A 23,704-nucleotide genomic window follows, 5' to 3' on the forward strand; every position below is an offset into this window, starting at 1 on the left:
GATATCAGAGACTTGGTATCACACAGATATATGGATTGCAGAAATGGAATTTGGGGAGTACAATGTGTACAGGAAGCATAGATAGGATAGGTTATGCTATTACTTAAGAAACACATAAAATCTAAGGAAGTACAGCCAGTCGACATGGCTGGACAGTGCAGTGTCGAATCAGTTTGGTGTGACATAAGCACTGGGAAATCAAAATTGAGAGTAGGACTGTGTTATAGGTGTGATGACTCTGATGAGTATAATAAACAACTGTACAGAGAAATAGAGTGGGCCAGTAAATCAGAGAATCTTATAATGGGGATTTTAATTTCCCAGATATTGACTGGAATTTGTGGGTTGATCACTCACAAACTAGCAAGGCTTTTATGGATTTATTGGATGATTGTTTACTATAGCAGCATGTTTGGGAAGCAACTAGAGGGAGTAATATTCTTGATCTGATTATCAGTAGTGATTCTTCATGCATTAAGAATCTGCAGATGAAGGAACCACTAGGTGGCAGTGATCACAGTGTGCTGAAGTGGGATTTACTCAAAGAGGTAACTACCATCTAAAGGGAAGTGTTTTTGCTTTCGTAAAGGCGACTACGGAGTTCTGACACAGTATTTAAATTCTATACGGTGGAACTAAATGATGATGTTACCAACACAAATTCAAAATGGGAAGCATTCAAAGAATTAATCTTGGAAGCTACTAGACTTTTCATACTGATTAAGAAATATTGTTCAAGGTTTATGCCTAAATGAATGTCTGATAAACTAATGAGACATGTAGCAGAGAATAAAAATGCATTGGATACGTATAAATTAATGGGTTACACGGAAGCCTCTGATAGATATAAGCAGACTGTAACCAAGTCACAAAGGAGGTTAGGCAGATTATGAGAAATTTTTGGCAAAAGATGCAAAGAAAAACACAAAAGCATTCTTTACTTATTTAAACTCTAGAAGGAAGGGGATGAATCAGATTGATCCACCGGATATCGATGGTTCAACTGTTGTTGATGATCCTGCTCAGGTAGCTAACAAACTAAACGAATATTTTGCAACTACAATCACACAAGAGGAGTTATCAGGGAGAGGAATGCCAGAGGTGAATTAAACTCTGGCAGTGAGCTAGATGATTTTGTAATAACTGAGAGCAATGTGGAGGAGAAATTGTTGAAGATAAACATAAGAAAGACACTTGGAGTGGGGGGATCTATCCAGTTATATTAAAGGAGGCAGCAAAGGAAGTAAGCAAACCCTTAGCCAGAATTATGAGAGCTTCCTTGGACTCAGGGGAGGTACACATTTACTGGAGATATGCAAATGTGGTCCCAATTCACAAAGGGCGACACGAGTAATTACAGACCTGTTAGTTTAACTTCTGTTCCAGGGAAATTAATGGATGCTCTGGTTAAATAAACACTGCATCTAGACAAGTCTATAGCTCGGAAACAGCATGGTTTTGTTAAGGAGAAGTCTTGTCTGACCAATTTCTCTGAGCAGTGCAGACGAGCTGCAAGAGTAGCTCATGGTGTCTTGTCAATGATATACAGGAATTTTTCTAGCAGGGATAAGGAGGTGATTATTCCCTTGTATAAGGCAATGGTTAGGCCACATCTTGAGTACTGTATAGAGGTCTGGAGGCCTCATTTCAAGAAGGATGTAGAGCTGCTGGAACGGGTACAGAGAAGGGCAACAAGATTAGTGAATGGAACAAAGGGTTGCTCTTACGAAGAAAAGCTTACGTTTTGCAAATTACAGAGTCTGGAGATTAGGCACTGGTGAGGTGATCTGATAGAGGTGTATAAGGCTTTGAATGGTTTGAGCATGCTCAATGCCAATGGGATTCTTCATCTTGCTCAGAATAATCACCTCAGAGGGCATAAATTCAAATTGAGGAAGGACGGATGTCGGATAGATGTGCGGAAATTTGCCTTTGGCCAGCGGGTGGTTGGGTGATGGAACCGACTTCCATCACTTGTTGTTGAAGTTGATAGCCTAAACAAATTTAAAGCTCAACTGGACAGGTATTTCGAATGAGCGGAGGGGTGAAATGGGAGAGGTGTGTGTTTTTTTTTTTTTTTTTGGCTGATGCTGCATAAGCTTGCTTTCTTGCATGAAATGCCTCTACTAATGCTAATGCTATACTGAGTGATCACTGAATTATGACCACCTACCTAATACTTCGTAGGTCCTCCCTTTGCCTTCAGTACAGCAGCTATCCGACATGGCATTGATTCAACAAGATGTCGGAAGCATTCGGGGAGGTATGGGCAACCAAGCTGTGTGTAATGCGGTCAGCAATGCAGGTATATGGAGGTGATTGGTGTATCCAGACTTCTGATATGCCTTTCCATAGTGTCCCACAAGTTCTCTACGGGATTGATATCGGTGGAGTTTGGAGGCCAATTGATATGCTGGAAGTCAGAACTGTATTCCTCAAACCATTCCTGCACAACAAGTGCCCGATGGCTCGGCGCATAATCATTTTAGAAGACATCATCGCCATTAGAGAAAGAGTATAACGTAGTGGGATGTACACAGTCATCAACCAGTTTATGATAGCGGAGACCACTGATACATTTTTCCACATGCACCAGGGACTCAAACCATTCCTGCCAGTGAAACATTCCCCACCATGCAACCGCCTCCACCAGCCTGCACTTTTGATACCATGCATGATGGATCAAAGACTCATGTTGTTGACGCCAAATCCGTACATGATTATCCACGGTGTGGAGTAAATAATGTGATTCATCCGACCAGCACACCTTCTTCCAGTCTTCTAACATCCAACTTACATGCTCTTTGCACCAGGTGAGTCTTTTACGCCGATGAACCTTGGTTAGGAGAGGATTCCGTAGGGGTTGTCTGCTGGTATAGCCCATATGTGTGAGCATGCAATGCATGGTCATGCCAAATATTGTTCCAGGTTGGCCCCATGTTGTATTGGGTAGTCAACTCTTCAACAGTGCTGTGCCTGTTTGCCTGTACGAGTCATCGGACCCGGCGCTCACCTCTAACATCAAAGTTTCCCTGACCTTTGCAGTTTTGCCATTGGATCATTTTTTGAAGCCAGTCCTGGTACACTTTAACTATGGCAGCTCTCGAACACCCCACTAGCTCAGCCGTTTGGGAAATCGAGGCACCAACTCATTGAGCATCCACAATCTGCCCTTTATCAAAGTCTGAAAAATCCTTCCTTTTATCCATCACTCTCAGAATTTTTCTACCTACTGAACCACTGACACCTTATCTGTGCTATGTAAGTTGACTAGCTGCGCACTATCATACCTCACGTGGTCAATGGGTCGCATTCAGTTTTTCTAGGGGTGGTCATAATTCAGTGATCACTCAGTGTATATGCAGTATGTTACATTTCAGGCATGTTCATTTTTTTAAATAAATTAACTGATTTTGTTTTCCTTTTTCTGTGATTAATATAAGTGAAAAGTAAATTTAGTTATCCCCTCAATTTATTACTAAGATTATGATGGTACAGAACACTTAATAAAACTATAGTTTTATGGTCTCTAAACTTAGCCATTTGGTTTAATTACAGTTATATAATGTTTATTATTCTTGTCTCATATGCTCTTTTTTAAAGTCTCTTTTCTTTCTATGTATCTGTATGTATCTGTAAAAAGAAAGAGATACCACATCCATGAGTCTGTGATTAATATAAGTGAAAAGTAAATTTAGTTATCTCCTCAATTTATTACTAAGATTATGATGGTACAGAACACTTAATAAAACTATAGTTTTATGGTCTCTAAACTTAGCCATTCGGTTTAATTACAGTTGTATAATGTTTATTATTCTTGTCTCATATGCTCTTTTTTAAAGTCTCTTTTCTTTCTATATACATATACTGTATGTATCTGTAAAAAGAAAGAGATACCACATCCATGAGTCTTACATAACAAGATGTGCAAAGTCTGTATGGACTGTCTAAAGCTAATAATATTGCATTAAAAGTACATTTAATTTATAAATTTTTTTTTTACTTATATACAGATTGTGTGAAAAAAAAAAATTACCAGATTTCTATTTACTTGACTTTAATTAAATATGGAAAGGCTCAACAGATATTTCTAAAAGGCCCAAATATAAAATTTCATGAAAATCCATCCACTGAGAGTTGAGTAAAAATACAGACAAATAATGTTATCACTTTTATGACCTCCTGATCAGACATATCATTGATCCCACGCCAAAACCACAAATCTGCAAAAAAAAAAAAAAAGTTTTGAGAAAAACGCATTTAAAGATTCTTTTGACTTTGGAAAAATCAAGTTTTTAAGTTATGTAACTGAATGTTGTTTTATAATTACCTTCCAAAGATGCTGTTTTTAATCCATATTATTTTGCAGTTTTGGTGTTGTGAAGTTTGAAAGTTTGTGAGATTCATAAAGAATTGAAAAGGTGAAAAAAAAAATTTTAACACATTTTTGTTTGTCAGAAATGAATAGTTTTTTAATAAAATGAGGTTAGAATAACATATACATATAAATAAATGAAAAATATATTAATAACACAGATTTAATTACAATAACATACAAGATGGTATAAATTATTTTTCAATATCTTCTTCATATTCAGATTCTTCACTTAAATCTGGTGCTTGTAATATCCCTTATGATGCTTTTAATTTTAAATAGAATTTGTGATACTCCTTCAGTGTTGTCAAATCTTGGAACATTTTCATTAAATCTTTACTTTGCTTGAGATATATAGACTTTGGGAAGGTTAGGTTGCTGATTGCTGGATCTTCCTTTACTTCTTTTTAGGTTTATAACTTCATCTTTGTAGTTTGTTTTGTAAAATTTTGTGATATGCCCTTCCTGTCCTTTTTGGAATTCAAGGCAACAGACATTTCTTCAAGGAACAGTGCCTTTAAGTTGTTTGGCGAGAAAAGTAAAATCACAAAAGTCATTGCATTGCATGATATTTACACAGAATGGTGTAGGTTTGAGCCTCTAATTATTTGTGCTCATCCCTCAGGGACATACACGAGTACATACTCGGCTTTTCTTTCAACTTTAGAGTGCATTGAGTCACACCATTTCTGAATGCCCTGGCTCAAAAAATGTTGTCTAACAGTTTTTAAACTGAGGGTAATTTTTAAAAAGTACATGTGCATCAAAGCCATAAGTGATGAGTCACTATCATCATCAGAGGGTACATAGTTTTTATTGTTGTCTGAAACTTCAAAGTCATTCAAAGGATCGCAATCTTCATCTTCCAAATCAGATTCCATTTGAAGTGAGGAACACATTGCATTCTTGTGCTCGTTATTCCAAATTTTACTTTTGACCGCAAAAATGAGATGTTACAAAAGACAACTAAATGGTAATATTAATTGGCAAACTGAGACAAACAAAACTGTACATGTAACAGCATGCAGTAGCTTGCCTCCCCCACCCTACTGTACATGCCAAAAACAAAACATGAAAGTGGTACTTTCGAGAATTGCTCTGTCAGTAATTACCATGCCAAACTACTGAAAGTGCCACATTCGTGAATTTGCATGGTGAGATGTGTTGTTTTCACAGATAAGTGAAAATGCATGTAACACTTTCAACCACTTGACCTTGAAATACACATATGCATCTTTGGCAGGGTGTAGTTGATCAAGGATGCATTTAGGTAAAAAGTGGCAAATTTACACATTCGTGGTTTTGGTGCGGTGCTGATGATATATAAAAAATACATCGAAAAAACACAGTTTATTGTTTTCAGTCTTCAGGTTATGTTATTGCTTTTTCCTTATCACAGTTTATGCATGTGCAGTGGTAATTTCATAACATCCTGATTGTTCATGAACTGTGGCACATTGTGTGGCTAGTTCTGATTTTGCTTCTTATATTTTGTATAGCTATCAGTGACATTTCTCTGAGAAAGAAAGTGACTGACTGTTTTATAGTAGGGGCATTAACCCTTTTTTAACTCTTGATTTTTATATTCTCATTATTTGTTTTTAATTATTTTTAATTAAGATTTGTTTTTAATGATTTGTATGGATTTCCAGAAATGTTATGACAGTTTATTTTTATTGAAGACTTTCTCAAAGAAACAGCGGGCAGTCAATTAAAGTATTTTATGTTGCTTGATTTTAATGCTTTCTTTATGTACACATTTCAGCTCTGCATCAAAAAAAAAAAAATGCACAACAGCTGCATTTTAATTATTGTTCTCACTTTATCTGAGTCGTGAACTGATCACAATAAGTGGTATCCATTCCATATATATGAATGCACCTAAATAGATTATTATACTTCCCCCGTAGGAATGGAGACATGCAAATCTATCCCCAATTCACAAAGGGGGGAATCAAAAGGTGACATGAGTAATTACAGACCTGTTAACTTCACTTCTTTTACAGTGAAAATACTAGAGTCACTGGCTAAAGGCAGCAATACTAAATGCAGCAATACTGCAGTCACATCATGAATTTGTTAAGAGATGATCTTGTCTGCCAATCTGATTGGACACTGATGCAGAGAATAATTTTGACCTCATATACTTAGAAAAGCTATTGCACTGTTTCACTTAAGACTGCTGTACAAATGCAAGCAGTGCAGGTAAGTTGCTGCTAGGGATAAAGGGATGGTTGAATGGGAGAAGACAGAGAAAAGACACGAGTGGTTCTGCATTTCTTGGACTGCTGTTACTAGAGGAGTTATTCAGGACTCAGTATGCTACTGCAGCTATGTTGCAGTAGCATACTGAGCCCAGTATTCTTTTCTGTATTTATTAATGATATTGATGAAGGCATATCAGGCTTAATGTCTAAGTTTGCAGATGATATGAAAGTTGGCCGAGTGGTTAATGAAGGTAATTAGGTAATGATGCAAAAAGGTGTAGAAATTCATGGAATTTTATCAATGAAATGCTTAAATTTTGTGGCAGCAGAGATAAGAAGGTGATTATCCTGTTGTATACGGAAATGGTTAGGCCACATTTTGAGTACAGCATACAGGTCTGGAGGTCTCATTTTAGGAACGTTATGGTTCTTTTGGAATGGATGTAAAGAAGAGCAATGAGATTAGTGAGGGAAATAAAAAGATGCTCTTACCAGGAAACTCCTCATTTCTGCCAAATTACTGCATCTGGAGACTAGGTACCATAGGGAGATCTAGTTTTAGGCTTGAATGGATTGAGTGAGTTCAATGCTGATGGCAAGAGGAAGGATGCTGTCAGTACGGAGCTGATGACATTCTTCCTCTTGCTTAGACTGCATACAGAGGGGACATAAATTCAAATTTAGGAAGGATAGTTGCAGGATAGATGTATAGAAATTTGCTTTCAGCCAGCTGACAGTTTGAATACATTGATGTAATATAACTATGCTTTCTTGTATCATTTGTTAATACTAATTTAAAAAAAAAAAAAAAAAAATGGAAATTTCTACTCAATTTCATTCTTCATCTCTCAAATTAAGAGTTGTGCAAATTTCATTTCAATTTTGTTCTTGTTTTTGAACTGATATGTTGAATATCTTAGAGTATAAATTTTACTGTGTTTGTTATGCTATATTTTTTGTATATTTGGTGCAGAACTAAATTTGATTTGTCAGTGTTGTCCTATAAGATGCTGAAGAAATATGATATTAATGTGTAACAAGACATATACACAAGGTTTCTCTTTTACCTCATCTAGATTATAAAATCTACAAGAGTAACATATATGCTTTGTTATACAGTATGTAGATGAGATTTTGTAGTTTCAGGTGGTAGGGAACAGGAGGTAATCAGAAATAAGCAAAATCACATTTGCAAAGTAAGAAGTGAAATTGCAGTTGTAAACAAATAAGTATAAGATCAATGTGTAGTGTATAGAAAAGAATGTGAATATAGATGTAGCATTTTAAAGTGAAGATATCATGTGGTACTGTTTTGTATGTCATGTTTATCTCCATCTATCTTATATATTTCTTGTTAGCATTAGCAGAGGCATATATAATTCAAGAAATCAAGCTTATACAACATCAGCCAAAAAAATAGCACACCCTTCCCATCCATTCACTCAGAATTTGTCATGTTCTTCCTTGAATTTATTTAAGCTGTCAATTTCCACAACGACAGATGGAAGTTTGTTCCAGCAATGATCTACCAGCTGGGTAAAGGCAAATTTCAGCACATATATTCTACAACTGTGTTTCTTTAATTTGAGTTTCCTCACGTTCGTCATCTCAGCAAAAGGAAGACTCCCATCAGCATTGAGTCTGCTCAAACCATTCAACGCCTTATGCACCTCAGTCTCATCACCTCACAGGCGCCTAGTTTCCAGATGATTCTAGCAGTTTGCAGAACTTGGCAAGAGCATCCCTTTGTTCTCATCACCAGTGTTGTTGCCCTTCTCTGTACTCGTTCTAGCAACTCTACATCCTTCCCACAAGCACATTACAAATATTGCTTCCTCTGCATCTAAAAACCTGGTTTCTCTTTCGCTCTCGGTGTTACTTTTCTTCCAAACAGCTGTTCACTCTGTACAAATCGCAAATCTAGCAACTCTATATCCTTCCCACAAGCACATTACAAATATTGCTTCCTCTGCATCTAAAAACCTTGGTTTTCTCTTTCAGTCGACAGAAGTTCAAGTCTAATTTCAACAAATATCTTCTCTCGTCTTCTCAACTTCCAACCCAAGCACAGTACTAAGTACTATAGGTTCTAATACCGCTTGTGTTTGGAGTTTCCATAAAAAAAAAAAAAAAAAAAAAAGAGGCCTCCAGACTTGTATGCAGTACTAAAGGTGTAGCCTGACCATTGCCTTATAAAAAGGGATAATCATCTCCTTATCCTTGCTAGAAAAATTCCTGTATATCATTGTCAAGACCCCATGACCTGTTCTGGCAGTCTGTCTGCACTGCTCAGAAAACTTCATATCTGACTGCACAATTACCCTCAGGTATTTTTTATTCTCCTCTACTCTAGTGTAGTACCACACACTTCCTGGTTGGCTACTCTGGGGTTACTGCTACCCATATGAAATACTTTGCATTTGTCAATATTAAACTTCAGTTGCCATCTGCCCAACTTTTATAGATCCTGTTGCAGTAGCATACTGTCTTTATTGTCATTAACAACCCTGCCAACCTTTGTATCATCAGCAAACTTGGACATGAAGCTTGATATACCTTCATCAATATCATCAATAAATATACAAAACAACAATGGGCCCAACACCAAACCCGGGGAGGACTCCACTAATAACATTAGTCCACGAAGAGCAATGCCATTCATTAATACTCTGTCTTCTCCCACTCAACCATCCCTTTATCCATAGCAGCTACTTGACTTTAATGCCATACTGCTCCAATTTGTACACTAGTTTTCCATGTGCAACAATATCAAAAACTTTTCTGAAATACAAGTATATGATATCAAAATTATTATTTGCGACCACATGGTTCCTTTGTGACCACATCATAGTATTCAATCAAATTGGTCAAATAAGACTACCCCTTCACAAACTCATGCTTGTGTGAACTATAACTGCAGTCTTATCAAGATTATTCTGCAGTGCATCTTTAACCAGTGACTCCATTATTTTCTCTGGAATCTATCCAGTTATATTAACTGGAGAGATTCCAATAAGAAGTTAAACTAACAGGTCTGTAATTACTCGTGTCACCTTTTGATCCTACTTCTTGAATTGGGGATACATTTGCACATTTCCAGTTCGTAGTTACTTCCCGAGTCAAAGGATGCTCTCATAATTATGACAATATGACATTCCTCCCATTCACTTGATCATTTTAATTTCTGCTGTTCCTAGTCATTCTTTTCTTATCAGAAAAATATTTCAGGGGTAAAATTTGATGGCCATTTAGAATAGGAGAACATAGTCAGATATATATTTATTATATATTTTTTTTATTTCTTGATTATTCATGCATAGTAGATTGCATTGTTTAACCAATTTTATTTAGTTTTATAAAAAATCTTTCAGCTATATAATAAATCTAGGTTAAAGCCAATAATACCACGTAGTATGCCTCCTATTGCTGGAAGAATTGCTTGGGCTAAAATGTTATATAAAAAGATTAAGGAGCCAATGGAAATTCTGAAGGTAATTTTAACAAGTGTAAAAAAAAAAAAAAAAAAAAATCAGAAAGCAAGTTGTAGTAATCTAAATTTATTGCTTTACCATAATCTTTTATAATATAAATTTTTCATCTATAAATTGTTTTTAAATTAAACCATTACCAATTTGTTGTGAAGTACAGACCTGCTATCTCTTCTAATTTAAATGGGAGACTCATCTTTCATTTTGTTCTTGTACCTTCTGATGGCAAAATTTTTTCTTTTTTCCACAATTTTTCTTGAAGACCTTTGATATTACAGTTTTTTTTTGCACAATTTTTCTCGAAGACTTTTGATATTACAGTTATGCATTATATCTTATATATATATAAATAAAAATCTACAGAAATATACAAATTACCATATATTAATTCATGTTAGCTGGAAAGCTGACAAAATATTATCAGTAGTGTTTATATAGTCTGTGGCTATTAATTATTGGCCATTTGTTCTAGCTGTCAGTCATGCAGCAAGTGCATTACATTCTCATTGATAGTTTGTGATACAAGAGATTTGGAATATATGCTTGCAATGAAATATAGTGCAACAGTTTTGTATTCAAGAATGAGGTTGCCAGTTTTTCTAGTAACAGTAATTACAGTAAAGCCCAGTTTTATGGACCTTGATCTCACAGACTTCCAATTTAATGGGAGGGGGGGTAAAAAATGACTGGCTCCCATGTTTAGTTTATCTTGACTTATAGCATGTCATTATGACCCCCAAGAAAACTAGTAAAAAGAGAAAGCATGTGCATATGTGTGTTGTGCAGAAATTCTAGCTTTTGGAGAAGTTAACCATCTTTGAGGAATGTGAGGGGGGGGGAGAACTTAGATATCATACAAAGCAAGGATAAGCTTAAGGAGTTTTCCCCCCAAAGATTCATCACTGTATTAACTATTTAACTCTGACTCTGAAGAAAGTTTTTTTTAGGTATCACTGTACAGCCATGGTAACTTATCTTCTATTGACTATGCATTGGTTGATAGCCAAAGTAAATAAAAATCTTGTTTTTTATTGTTTAACTTTATTTAAATATATCTGTTATATGATATACAGAGTAACTGTTAAATTGTCAGTTATGTGGGATACAAATGATCATGCAAAAAAAATTTTTTTTGATTATTTATTGTTTTTGATTATTCTTGAGTTTAGTACTGCTTAAATTGGTGTGTTTTGTTTTCTTTTTTTGCCATTACCTACTACAGTGTAGTAGCTTGCATTGCCCATCTGCTTAGTTTATCTAGGTGTATCCTTTTGAAGTTGCATACCCTGATTACTATCACTAACCATCATGTGTTTCATAATTGGATTTCATCAATGTTAAAAATATCCTTACCCCCCCACTGATGATACCTTTTTTATCATCAGCAAACTAAGGTTGAACTTGAAATATGTTCATCAATATTGTTAATAAATATTGAAACAGTAAGGGGGCCCCAGCACTGAATCCTGAGGAACACCACTAATAACATTAATCTATGAAGAGCAGTGCCCATTTATAACCACTGTCTCCTATCACTTCATCCATAGTAGTAACTTCTCCTAATGCCACACATTGCTCCACATATATGATTAAAAAGGGAAACTGCAGCCATTATCAACCCAGTGCAGGATGGAAGCCTCCTCAACAATTCATGCTGAGGGAAATGGACCATAATCTGCCACGATGGTCCAGTGCAGGTTGATTGACCATATTTAGCATTCAGGGGCTTGAACCCCGGTCTACTCAGAGCGTGTGCCACTGCACTCCCACTCCTGACCACTCGGCTACGGAGGCCATTCCATACATGTATGATTATTATACACCAATCATGATACAGTATCAAAAGCTCACTGAAAATGTAAGTGTATGAAGTTGGTTATTCTTTGCAGTCAGTTCTTTTGTGACAACTTCATAGTAGCTAATCAGATTGGTAAGGCATGATTTTGCTGTAACAAATGCATACTTCTGATTGCCTTATGGCTCCACTCCTATAAAGATATCATGCATTAATTCTTTAATTAATGGTTCCATTATTTTTTTCTTTACAGAAGCTTCACTTTCTTTAGCTTCACTCTTTGAACCTCCATTGTGACAAAATAAGATATATTCATATATCTCCAATCTGCAGGTACTTCTGAATCTAAGGATGCTCTCAAAATTATTGCGAAAGGGTCGCTTTTCTCTTTTGCTGCTTCTTTTAATATAATTGGATAGATTCTGTCACTCCCAGTTGCCTTATTTACTTCTAGCTGTAGCAGTTTCTCATCAGCTTTACTTTCTGTTATTATAAAATCATTTAACTCCCAAAAACAGACTTCTGCTAACCTTACATATAAAAACTTCTTCCCAATTATTTATTCAGTTTATCTGCAACTGTATAGAATCATCAATAGTTATGCCAATTATATCCAGTGGACCAATATGGTTCATCCCTTTCCTTCTAGTGTTAATGTATGCAAACAGTTCTCTTTTGCTTTTCGTTGTACTTTTAATGAAAAATTTTTCATAATCTGGTTTAACCCTACCTAACCCTTCCTGATTCAGTTGATTACACACTAGTCTGTACTTAATGTCAGACTCTTTATCCTCTGACAGTTTAAAGGCCAAGTTTATTTTTGAAGTAGTGTTATTCTACTGAAAGCACAAAATCAAATCTAAGCCTGGCTAGCAATTGAGTCAGGTTTAGATTTGACTTCAAGATGATTGGCAGCATATTCTTAACAATCTCCCCCTCCCCAAAAAATGCCCTGGGAATTTTATTATAATATAACTAAAAGGGATTCAGTTTACAATCCCCAAATGCTTTGCTGCCAAGCAATAGGATAAGAAACTTCAGCATTCTTGAAATCGGGTATGGTGTTTCCTTCAAGTACAGTGTCTCTCAGTCTCTTAAAGTGTATCTCATCTGACTCTATAGGCTTAATGGCTTAATTATAGGCTTAATGACAGTGATAAATATAACCAGGGCTTGAGAGAGGTGAGATGGGGCCCAGGCTAGTCATAAATGTTGGACCCCATCCAACCCCAAAAGTCATAAATATATATGAATAAAATCAATAAAACTTTTCTTCAGACATTTTAGGTCTGTTAAAATTCTTCACTCTCTTCATGGAAATCTTTCCATGGAAGCAACAGAAGCAGGTAGACTCAAAAATATTCTAAGTGGGTATACTCAAAAATATTCTATGCATAAACAACTTTTGTTTTTCCATAACACTTAGAAACAAATTTGGAAACAACTCCATTACATTAGCTCCCAATATGTTCTGGAAATTATCTGGAGTTAGTTCTGAACTAAAGTTCGTTCTGTAAGTTTTCTTTATAAAAATAAGTTCATTGCATATTACACGTTGAAATATCCCTAGCATATTTCTTTTGTAACACTTGTGCTGAGACTTATTTGTTCATCTGTTAAATCCTGAAAGGTCTGGAGGATTCCATATAAGTTACAGATTTTGTGCAGAGATTCAAAACTGTATGTCAATCCAGATATTACCAAATAACTAATACAGAAAACAAAACATCAATTCTGTAATGTTTTTCAGCATTGCACTGTTTTTGAAACTCTAATGAAATTCTGGAATTTCTTGCAGTTTCCTTTGACTTTGGAAGTATTTTGCCCCATTCACCATGAACTTGTCAAATTGTTGAAGTAAGGTTTCTATGTTTTTCAGCTTGACATCCCGAGTTGCATTGCAAGCTTCAATTAATAAATTTATTTGTTGCATTAAGGTTAAAATTTCAATCCATATTGATAAAAGAATGCATTCAAATGTACCAAATATTAATTAATAAAGTTAATTCATTACATATGTTACTGAAGGTTTAAAATTCTGCCTCATTCACAGCAGCTCGAATATCAAATAATGTCTTTGCAACTGGTTTTAACTGCATCAATTCATGGAGATCATCTTGTTTTTGATATAACATGAAATGAAAAATTTGTTTTAGGTTCAAGCTAAACAGCTTGTATGTCATTATACTGTCCTGCCATATTAGCTCCATTATCATATGCTTGCCCAATACATTTGTTGAATAAGGTTCAAACTTTCTAGAAGTTTTCGAATTCATACAGCAATTTTCTTTCCTTGATTTTGTGTGAAAGAATCAAACTTGATGAATTGTTCCTCAATCAGAAACTTCGAATTATCAATTATTTTCACAGATTGAATGAAAAACAAAGGGGAAAAATGAGATACAAAGAACACGTTTGTTCTTTGTATGAACATTCTGCAGTAGCAACGATGATGATGGAAAAATATTTGGAATTTCGAATTTCTTGAAGGATTCTTTCAAGAAAAAATGATCCACAAATTCATTTTGAATAAATGAGCAAAGGTTGGCAACAAATGAGCAACAAATTCCTTTTTGAATAAATGAGCAAAACTTGGAGACATTGAGAATTTCCTGTGATTCTTGAAATCTTTTCAGTTGATTGTATTAAATTGGATTGTACTTACTAAGTAATGCAATTTCAGGAACATTTCCAGTCCATGTATTTCTAATATGCTCGTTGGAACCGCAGAATTATTTAACAAGTACAGGTCACTGTTGAAAAAAAACCATGAATTAGGTTTGAATTTGAAATTGTCTGCAATTCTGCCCAGACACGATAGGAGGGAGTATATGATTGAGAGCCTTGTCTATTAATTTGGCCCAGGAAAGATTGTGCAAGGCTCAAGGGATAGAATTTTTTTCAGCCTGGTCTGTACTTGTTAAAAGGAGAGACTACTTCTACAGGGATGGGATACACATAAATAGAAAGGGTGCAAGAATATTTTCTGATGCTATCGAGGCAGTGTTAGGTGGATCGGAAAACTGCTAGCTTTGGGGGTTACAAGGACTAATAGAATAACAGTAGCCACTGGCAGAGGTGAAAGTGATTCTTGCACTGCTTCTATTGGAATGAGCAGCAGCCTGGAAAACAAGATGCACTGTTTTTCAGAGAGTGCTGGGAGTCATTGCGGTACAAGTAAACACATGGGTTGTGTTAGGGTAGCTAAGAATAGGAACAGGTGCATGTATACTTGCGTGTACACCAATGCTAGGAGTTTGGTAAATAAATTTGATGAATTTGAGGTATTGCTGAAAACATCAAAGGTAGATATTGTTTGGATATCAGAGACGTGGTGTCACACAGATATAAGGAATGCAGAACTGAAATTTGGGGAGTACAACATCTACAGAAAGGATAGACAGGATACGAAGGGAGGAGGGGTTATGCTATTAGTTAAAAAACACATAAAATCCAAGGAAGTGGAGCTGGTCGACATCGCTGGACAGTGTAGTGTGGAGTCAGTTTGGTGTTACATAAGCATTGGGAGATAAAATTGAGAGTAGGAGTGTGCTATAGCCCTAATGACTCTGACGAGTATAATAAGAAACTGTACAGGGAAATAGTCTTATAATTGGGGGGGGGGTGGATTTTAATTTCCCAGATATTGACTGGAATTTGGGGGCTGGTCACTCACACACTAGCAAGTCTTTTGTGGATTTATTGGATGATTGTTTTCTACATCAGCATATTCGGGAGGCAACTAGAGAGAATAATACTCTTGATCTGATTATCAGTAGTGATTCTTCGTGCATTAAGAATCTGCAGATAAAGGAACCACTAGGTGGCAGTGATTACAGTGTGCTGAAGTGTGATTTACTCAAAGAGGTAATTACCATCAGGGGTAAAGGGAAGGGGTTTGCTTTCATAAAAGCAAATACGATGGTCTGAGACAGTATTTAAATTCTATACAGTGGGACCAACTGAAGATGTTACCAACAGCAAATCAAAATGGGAAGTTTTCAAAGAATTTATCTTGGAAGCTACTAGGCTTTACATACCAACTAAGAAATATTGTTCAAAGTTTAGGCCTAAATGGATGTCAGATGAACTGATGAGGCATATGGCAGAGAAGAAACATGCATGGGATACATACAAATTAACACATGACACAGAAGCCTATGATAGATATAAGTTGGTCTGTAACCAAGTCACAAAGGAGATTAGGGAGGCGAAGGCAGATTATGAGAAATTCTTGGCAAAGGATGCAAGGAAAAACAGAAAAAGGTTCTTTAGCTGTGTAAAGTCTAGAAGGAAAGAGATGAATCAGATTGGTCGACTGGATATTGATGGTTCAACTGTTGATGATCCTGCTCAGGTGGCTAACAAACTAAATGAGTATTTTGCATCTACATTCACACATGAGGAGTTATTCAGGAAGGGGAATGCCAGAGGTGAAGTTAACTCTGGCAGTGAGCTAGATGATTTTGTAATAACTGAGAGGAAAGTGGAGGAGAAATTGTTGAGGATAAACATAAAAAAGGCTCCTGGGTGGATGGGATCTATCCAGTTATATTAAAGGAGGCTGCCAAGGAAGTGAGCAGACCCTTAGCTATAATTATGAGAGCTTCTTTGACTCAGGAGAGGTACCCATTGATGGGCGATATGCAAATATGACCCCAATTCACAAAGGAGGATCATAGGCTGCCACAAGTAATTATAGACCTGTGATTTTAACTTCTGTTCCAGCAAAATTAATGGAGGCACTGGTTAAAGAAGCACTGCAGGATCACTAGACAAGACTTCAGTTATAGCTCGGACACAGCATGGTTTTTTTAAGGGAAAGTCTTGTCTGACCAATTTAATTGGATACTATGATGCAGTCACAAAAGAACTGGATGTAGGGAATAACTTTAATATTACATATTTGGATCTTAGAAAAGCTTTTGATACTGTTGCACGTGGAAGACTGCTGCACAAATTGGAGCAGTGTGGCATTGGAGGCAAATTGCTGCTATGGGTAAAGGGATGGTTGAAGGGGGGGAGAAGACAGAGATTGGTTATCAATGGACACTGCTCATCGTGGAAATGTTATTAGTGGAGTCCCTCAGAGTTCAGTGTTGGGTCCATTGTTGTTTTCTTTATTTATAAATGATATTGATGATGGTATATCAAGGTTAATGTCCAAGTTTGCAGAAGATACAAAGGTTGGCAGGGTTGTTAAGGACTCTACTGACAGTGCTGCTGCAACAGGATCTGGAAATATTGAGCAGATGGGCTGAGAGGTGGCAAATGAAGTTTAACATTGACAAATGTAAATTACTACATATGGTACATAGTAACCCCAGATTAACATATCAACTCTGTGGTTGATACGTTACTAAATAAATTCTCTACACTGATAGTGGTGGAGAATGAAAAGGACCTAGGGGTAATTGTGCAGGCAGATATGAAATTTTCTGAACAGTGCAGATGGGCTGCAAGAGTAGCTCATGGTGTCTTGTCAGTGATATACAGGAATTTTTCTAGCTGGGATAAGGAGGTGATTATTCCCTTGTATAAGGCAAAGGTCAAGCCACACCTTGAGTACTGTATACAGGTCTGGAGGACTCATATCAAGATGGATGTAGAGCTGCTGGAACGAGTACAGAGAACGGCAACAAGATTAGTGAATGGAACAAAGTGTTGCTCTTATGAAGAAAGGCTTAAGTTTTGCAAATTACAGTGTCTGGGGACTAGGCACCGGTAAGGTGATCTGATAGAGGTGTATAAAGCCTTGAATGGTTTGAGCATGCTCAATGCTGACGGGATTCTTCCTCTTGCTCAGAATAATCACCTGAGAGGGCATAAATTCAAATTGAGGAAAGACAGATGTAGGATAGATGTGCGGAAATTTGCCTTTAGCCAGCGGGTAGTTGGTTGGTGGAACAGACTTCCATCCCTTGTTGTGGAAGTTGATAGCCTAAATAAATTTAAGGCTCAGCTGGATAGGTATTTCGAACAAACGGAGGGGTGAAATGGGAGTGGGTTTTTTTGGCTGATGCTGCATAAGCTTGCTTTCTTGCAACCTATGCCACTACTAATGCTAATGCTTAAAATGCTAAACATAACTCATATAAGAAAAGTATGATGTCTGGAATTTGCTGGAAGTTTTCTTTAATCAGGTCAGCTCTTAGCCTTTCAAAAGTAAAGATCTCAACATAGACTTTGATATATATTTACTTGCTGGCTTCCAATTACCATTATTATCTTTATGTATAATTGGATTTTCATGAGTCAATTTGCAGTCTTTCAATTTCCACCAACCTTGCTTCCCAACCTGATGGACTGCCGAGAACTGACCTGTCTGATTCTGCTCTACTTAGATAATATGGAACAGAAAATTATGATTCTTTTGTTTTACTCTAGCACCATCAATCTGTTTTGCACATTTTGCCATTTGATAAAACTTTTTTATGAGATAATATGGAAAGCTGTGATTCTCAGCATCATGTGAAATATTTTCTGGAATCTCAGTGTTTTATTTTAAGAAAATCTTCCATTTGCATTGCATTATTTTTGTTAAGGAACACAATGTCATCAGTGGGATTAGAAGTTAAAATATTTGTATCAGTCACATGATCTGCATATGTATCTGGTTGATTTGATTGCGATTCCTTTTCTAGACCATCTGCATCCCTAATAGTCAGTGATGCTAATGACATTCTTTATTTGAAATCACTGCATAGAAATCCAGCACTGGTGCGAGGCAGGTGCAGCGCATTCGCCGGAACCCGCCTCGCACTTTCTAAGGTGGCACGTTACAACTTACAAATATGTGCGCTTTTTCTGCTGCTGTACTCCCCTGATGTTTCGTGTCACTTAACGACTAGCAAAGCGAACTCCCACCATTCAACCTACTAGAAAATCACTTTGCAACAGTATGTCATTACGTACGACCAGACGAACAAAATACTGTATTTTGTTTGTCATGTATTTTAAATATATGACGTCGTGATGATCAGTTAATTGTACAACTGAATGACTGGTCTTTTGGGCGCGTGCACTATGCATTACATGTTGCATTTATGATTATTTATTCATTTCGTTAATTAGTTGTGTTGTGACATTGTGAGAAATTTATTGCTGATAGCTGCTACTTATAAATTTTTTATGCTAAGTTCTGTTTTTCATTTTTAAATTAAATTGTAAATTATAATTTTTTTAGTATCCAGTTCCAGTATGGCTAGCTGAGATAGAGATTGTGGAAGAAAATACATGGGTGTGGAACTGAAAAATTGAAAAGAAAGAAGAAGCGAGATGATTATGTTAAGCCTCAAACAAACAGTATTATGTATACTGTTATTGAAACAAGACGACCAAATGACGTTGAAGAACACGCGTATACAGATCAAACAGATGAATTTGAAAACAACAGAAACGCAACACAATTTCCTATAAATGATTGTGTAAACCACCCCAAAGAAAAAATTGAAGACATCAGTAATAGAGAAACAATCGAATTTCCACCAACAATAGTTGTGAAAATACTGAAAACCATCCTGAGGAAGGAGAAAACAGGAATCATTCTGAAGAAGAAATGGAAGACATCGATAATAGAGAAACAATCGAATTTACCACCAAAAATTGTGAAAACACTGGAAACCGTCCTGAGGAAGAAAAAGATAGGAATTTTGACAATGAAGATCCTGGTATGTGGCTGACTGAAAGAACAAATAAAATAGTAAGTTTTATAGTTAAACATGGTCCTGTACAAGTCAGCCAATTTAACTTCCCTAAAAATGAACACAAAAGAAGTTTTTCTACATCATATTTTACAAGAACATTAGTGAATGGACAAAGAAAAACACGAAGATGGCTAATTTATTCTAAGTCTAAAGATAAGATATACTGTTTTGCTTGCAAATCATTTTCTACAAGTGATGTTTCATTGAGGCAGATGGATTTTGTGATTGGTCTCATTTAATTCAGCAAATCACAATGCACGAACGATCTTCAATACATTTACAATGAAATATATTATAAAAAGCAATCTTTCAGAAGCATACCCCAATTTATTAATTGCTTTGCAAATAATGTTGACAACCCCAGTAACCATAGCTTCTGCCGAGCATAGTTTTTTGCGGTTAAAATTAATTAAGAATTACCTTTGATCTGCAGTAAGCCAAGAACGTTTTACATCTCTGGCTATTTTGTCTGTCGAAAGCAAGGTAGCAAATTCCATAAATTTTGATGATGTAATTAAAGCCTTTGCAACGAAAAAAGCCAGAAAAATTATTTAATAATATTCTATGATCCTATATAACATGTAATAATGTGTTTATAATAAATAATTTATTTAGGTGTTCTTTTTTTGGCCCCACGCAAATTTTCAACCTGGCCCTGCAAAAGTTTACGCCGGCCCTGTAGAAATCACAAGTAGATGTTCAAGTAGTATTTGATGTTTTCTTATGAAGATCAACAATTTCATTTTTGTGCTGTTCCAAAATATTTTTTTTTGAAAAACAGAACTCCTGGATTTTAGTTATTTATGATTATGAAAAGTGTACCATATATACCACAGTATACCATATCTTTTGTGTGAGCAAGACCAGACTTGGCCAGTCTTTGCAGAAAGTAAAGCTATTAACATGTCATGGAAGTACATATTTAGTAGTAATCATCATCATATTATTATATTATTCAATAACTTTTAAATTCAGTGTATGTCGCATGTGTCTGACAATACTCATATAATAGGATGAACAGTAGAGAAAAAATCGCCGGAGGAAACAAAGACAAACTTCAATAGCAGTTATATCAGAATGATGTAATTTATCAGTTTTGACTGGCTTCTTAATGCATATATTAGAAAAAAATGTTTATTATTCAAAATGCCAACAAAGTAAATGATTATTCAAAGATTAGAGAATATTAAATGTGGAGCTGTTATCACAATTATACCTTTAAATAGGATGATTTGTGGCTGGTGAGTTAAATGCTAAAAAAAATTGAACCTGGAAATTAAATGTGAAGAATATATCAAAGCAAAAAGCACCACCTATGCAAATCATTAACTTTTAATATTCTGGATAAAACAAAACTAAGGATAACTTACAATTTAAAATTTGGTGTGTCCTGCCAATGCACTCACGAGCTTTAATCCGTACTGACGAGCACAAAACACAACAACCATCTGTACTTCTACCCTGCATCGAATAGTGTTTGAATTCTTCTAACACTAGTTATGGCTGACGAAATCGGTTTGTTGCTTCTGTTTGAAGAAGTGCTCTAATATCATATCCATAGGAAAATATAAAGTGGAATTTACTGGGTTTTTTTGTTGTTTTTTTGCCAAGGTGGGGCTAAAATATTGTGATGCTCATTTATTTTATTTTTGAAAGAGTACTTACAGGTAGGGTACTCTTTCAAAAATAATTAAGAATCTACAGGTAAAAACTCTGATCAGCAGCTATCAGATTGTGCTGATGTGGGATTTACTTAAAGATAAAAGGGAAGGATTTTTGCTTTTATAAGAGTAACAGCAGTGGTCTCAGACAGTTTTTAAATTCTATTCGGAGACACCATCTGATGATGTTACTAACGGCAACTGCTAAATGGGAACATTCAGGGAAGTAATCATAGAATCTACTAAGTTTTTCATACCAACCAGGAAATACCGTTCCAGGCTTCTCTGCAACAAGTCACTGTGAGACTTGTGGCAGAGAAGAAAAATGCATGGGGTAATCATGCAACCCATCACAAAAGAGGTTAGGCAAGCTAAGGCAGATTATGAGAAATCTCTAGCAAAGAATGCCAAGAAAAGCAGCAAAGACTGCTTTACTTATATTAATAGTAGAAGGAAAGGGTTAAATCATGTTGTTCCACTTGATGTTGATGGTTTAACTGTTATTGATCCTAGTCAGGTTGTTGACAAACTGAATAGGTATTTTGCATCTGCATTCATACATGAGGGAATCTTTAGAGAGGAGCAATGCCAGAAGTTCATCAAAAGCTAACAGAGAGCTGAATGATATCTTTGATAACTGAGAGGAAAGTGGAAGGGAAATTGAAATTAAGCATAAGAAAGACATATGGGGTGGATCGGATCTATCCAGTTATATTAAGGATGCAGAAAATGAGGTAAGCAAACCCTTAGCCATAATTATGGGAGCATCTTTGAATTCAAGAGGGGTCTCTATGGACTCGAGATGTGTGAATCTATCCTCAATTCACAAAGGGGAATCAAAAGGTGACACAAATAATATTGAAGAGCTTCTGGGAGTTAAAGGAGTAATGCATGACCATTACAGACATTATTTAGACAGGGATGTAATTATACTGTAGTAACAGCATGGATTTGTTAAGAGGCAATATTGTCTGAAGAATCTGATTGGATATTGTGATGAAGTAACAAGAAAGAAGAAAGTAAAAAGAGATGTGGCATATGTAACAAGTAATGACCATCCCGATCATCATGTCGACCACTGGTATGGTGCCAAAGACCCTACATAACAGCCTAGAGCAATAGGTCTTCCAGTGAACACCTACAAGGAACTCCAAAAAGTCGCAATCCTGAACATGTAGGATAGTCAGAGAGTTCCTTGACCAAGAGTGACACCAGACATAACAAGAACCACCCTGTGCACTTGGTAGCAATACCCGTCACGAGGTGGAACCCCCAATCAGGGAGAAATAATATAATAATAATAAGTATCTCCATTTAAAAAAGAGTTGTATCCATGGTGAAATGATTATTATTACTGACCTGTAAGTTTAACTTTTGTGAGTGGGAAAATTGTGGAATCCATGATTAACAGTATATTGCAGAATCATCTGAACAGGAATTGAATTATATAAGGAACACACACACACACACACACACACACACACACACACACACACACACACACACACACATGGCTTTTTGTAAAAGAAAATCATATCTAACTATTCTAATGTATTATTAGGATTATATGAAGGAAATAGATATGGAGAATAATATTGTCATACATGTGCACTCATGAGGTAAAACATTGACTACCCAAGCGTTTACTAGTGGAGACATCTCTTAGCACCTAGGAATCACATTACTGACAGGCACAGCATATACACAGGTAGTACCTGTCAATTCATCAGTATGAAGACCATGAAGTGGGGAAGGGAAGGACTGGGTGGAGTTTCAGTGCAGAATGCTTTGCACCACTAGGATGGCAGGGACCAGCATCTCAGCAACTGCAGGCATTGTTGGCTGTTCGAGGGGTACCGTAGTGAAGGTGTGGAGAGAAGGTCCAAGGAGATGGACACACAAGCATCTAACACGCTGGGATGGGGAGACCACCAATGTTTCACAGTTGGCACGTGTTGTCCCAGACAGATCATGATCCCTTGATTAAGGGCAGAATGCAACAAGGATGTAGAGAGAAATGTGTCTAAGTACATCATCCAGTGAATAATCTTGTGTATAGGCATACAGAATAGGCAGCCCGTTCAGTTCTGTGCCCATGTTGATCATCATTAATGCCTCTGCCAGTGCAGAATGCTTTGCACCACTAGGATGGCAGGGACCAGCATCTCAGCAACTGCAGGCATTGTTGGCTGTTCAAGGGGTACCATAGTGAAGGTGTGGAGAGAATGATCCAAGGAGAGGGACACACAAGCACCTAACATGCTGGGATGGGGAGACCACCAATGGTTCACAGTTGGCACGTGTTGTCCCAGACAGATCATGATCCCTTGATTAAGGGCAGAATGCAACAAGGATGTAGAGAGAAATGTGTCTAAGTACACCATCCAGTGAATGATCTTGTGGATAGGCATACAGAATAGGTAGCCTGTTCAGTTCTGTGCCCATGTTGATCATCATTAATGCCTCTGCCTG

At 36.4% G+C, this 23,704-nt stretch overlaps 1 protein-coding gene across 1 annotated transcript in view; it reads left to right on the forward strand.

The window, feature by feature from the left end:
• Nucleotides 1-23,704, forward strand: part of LOC150085960 (dynein axonemal heavy chain 8-like) — a 1,559,705-nt gene that overhangs the window by 195,850 nt on the left and 1,340,151 nt on the right. The window contains exons 13-14 of the mRNA XM_090374756.1: nt 13,292-13,378; nt 19,363-19,535. Of these exons, the coding sequence (XP_090230882.1) occupies nt 13,292-13,378; nt 19,363-19,535 (260 nt within the window). The remainder of the gene's footprint in view (nt 1-13,291; nt 13,379-19,362; nt 19,536-23,704) is intronic.

Source organism: Mastigoproctus giganteus, chromosome 5, assembly GCF_048544385.1.
Source record: "Mastigoproctus giganteus isolate SK-2022 chromosome 5, ASM4854438v1, whole genome shotgun sequence".
Taxonomy (NCBI): domain Eukaryota; kingdom Metazoa; phylum Arthropoda; class Arachnida; order Uropygi; family Thelyphonidae; genus Mastigoproctus; species Mastigoproctus giganteus.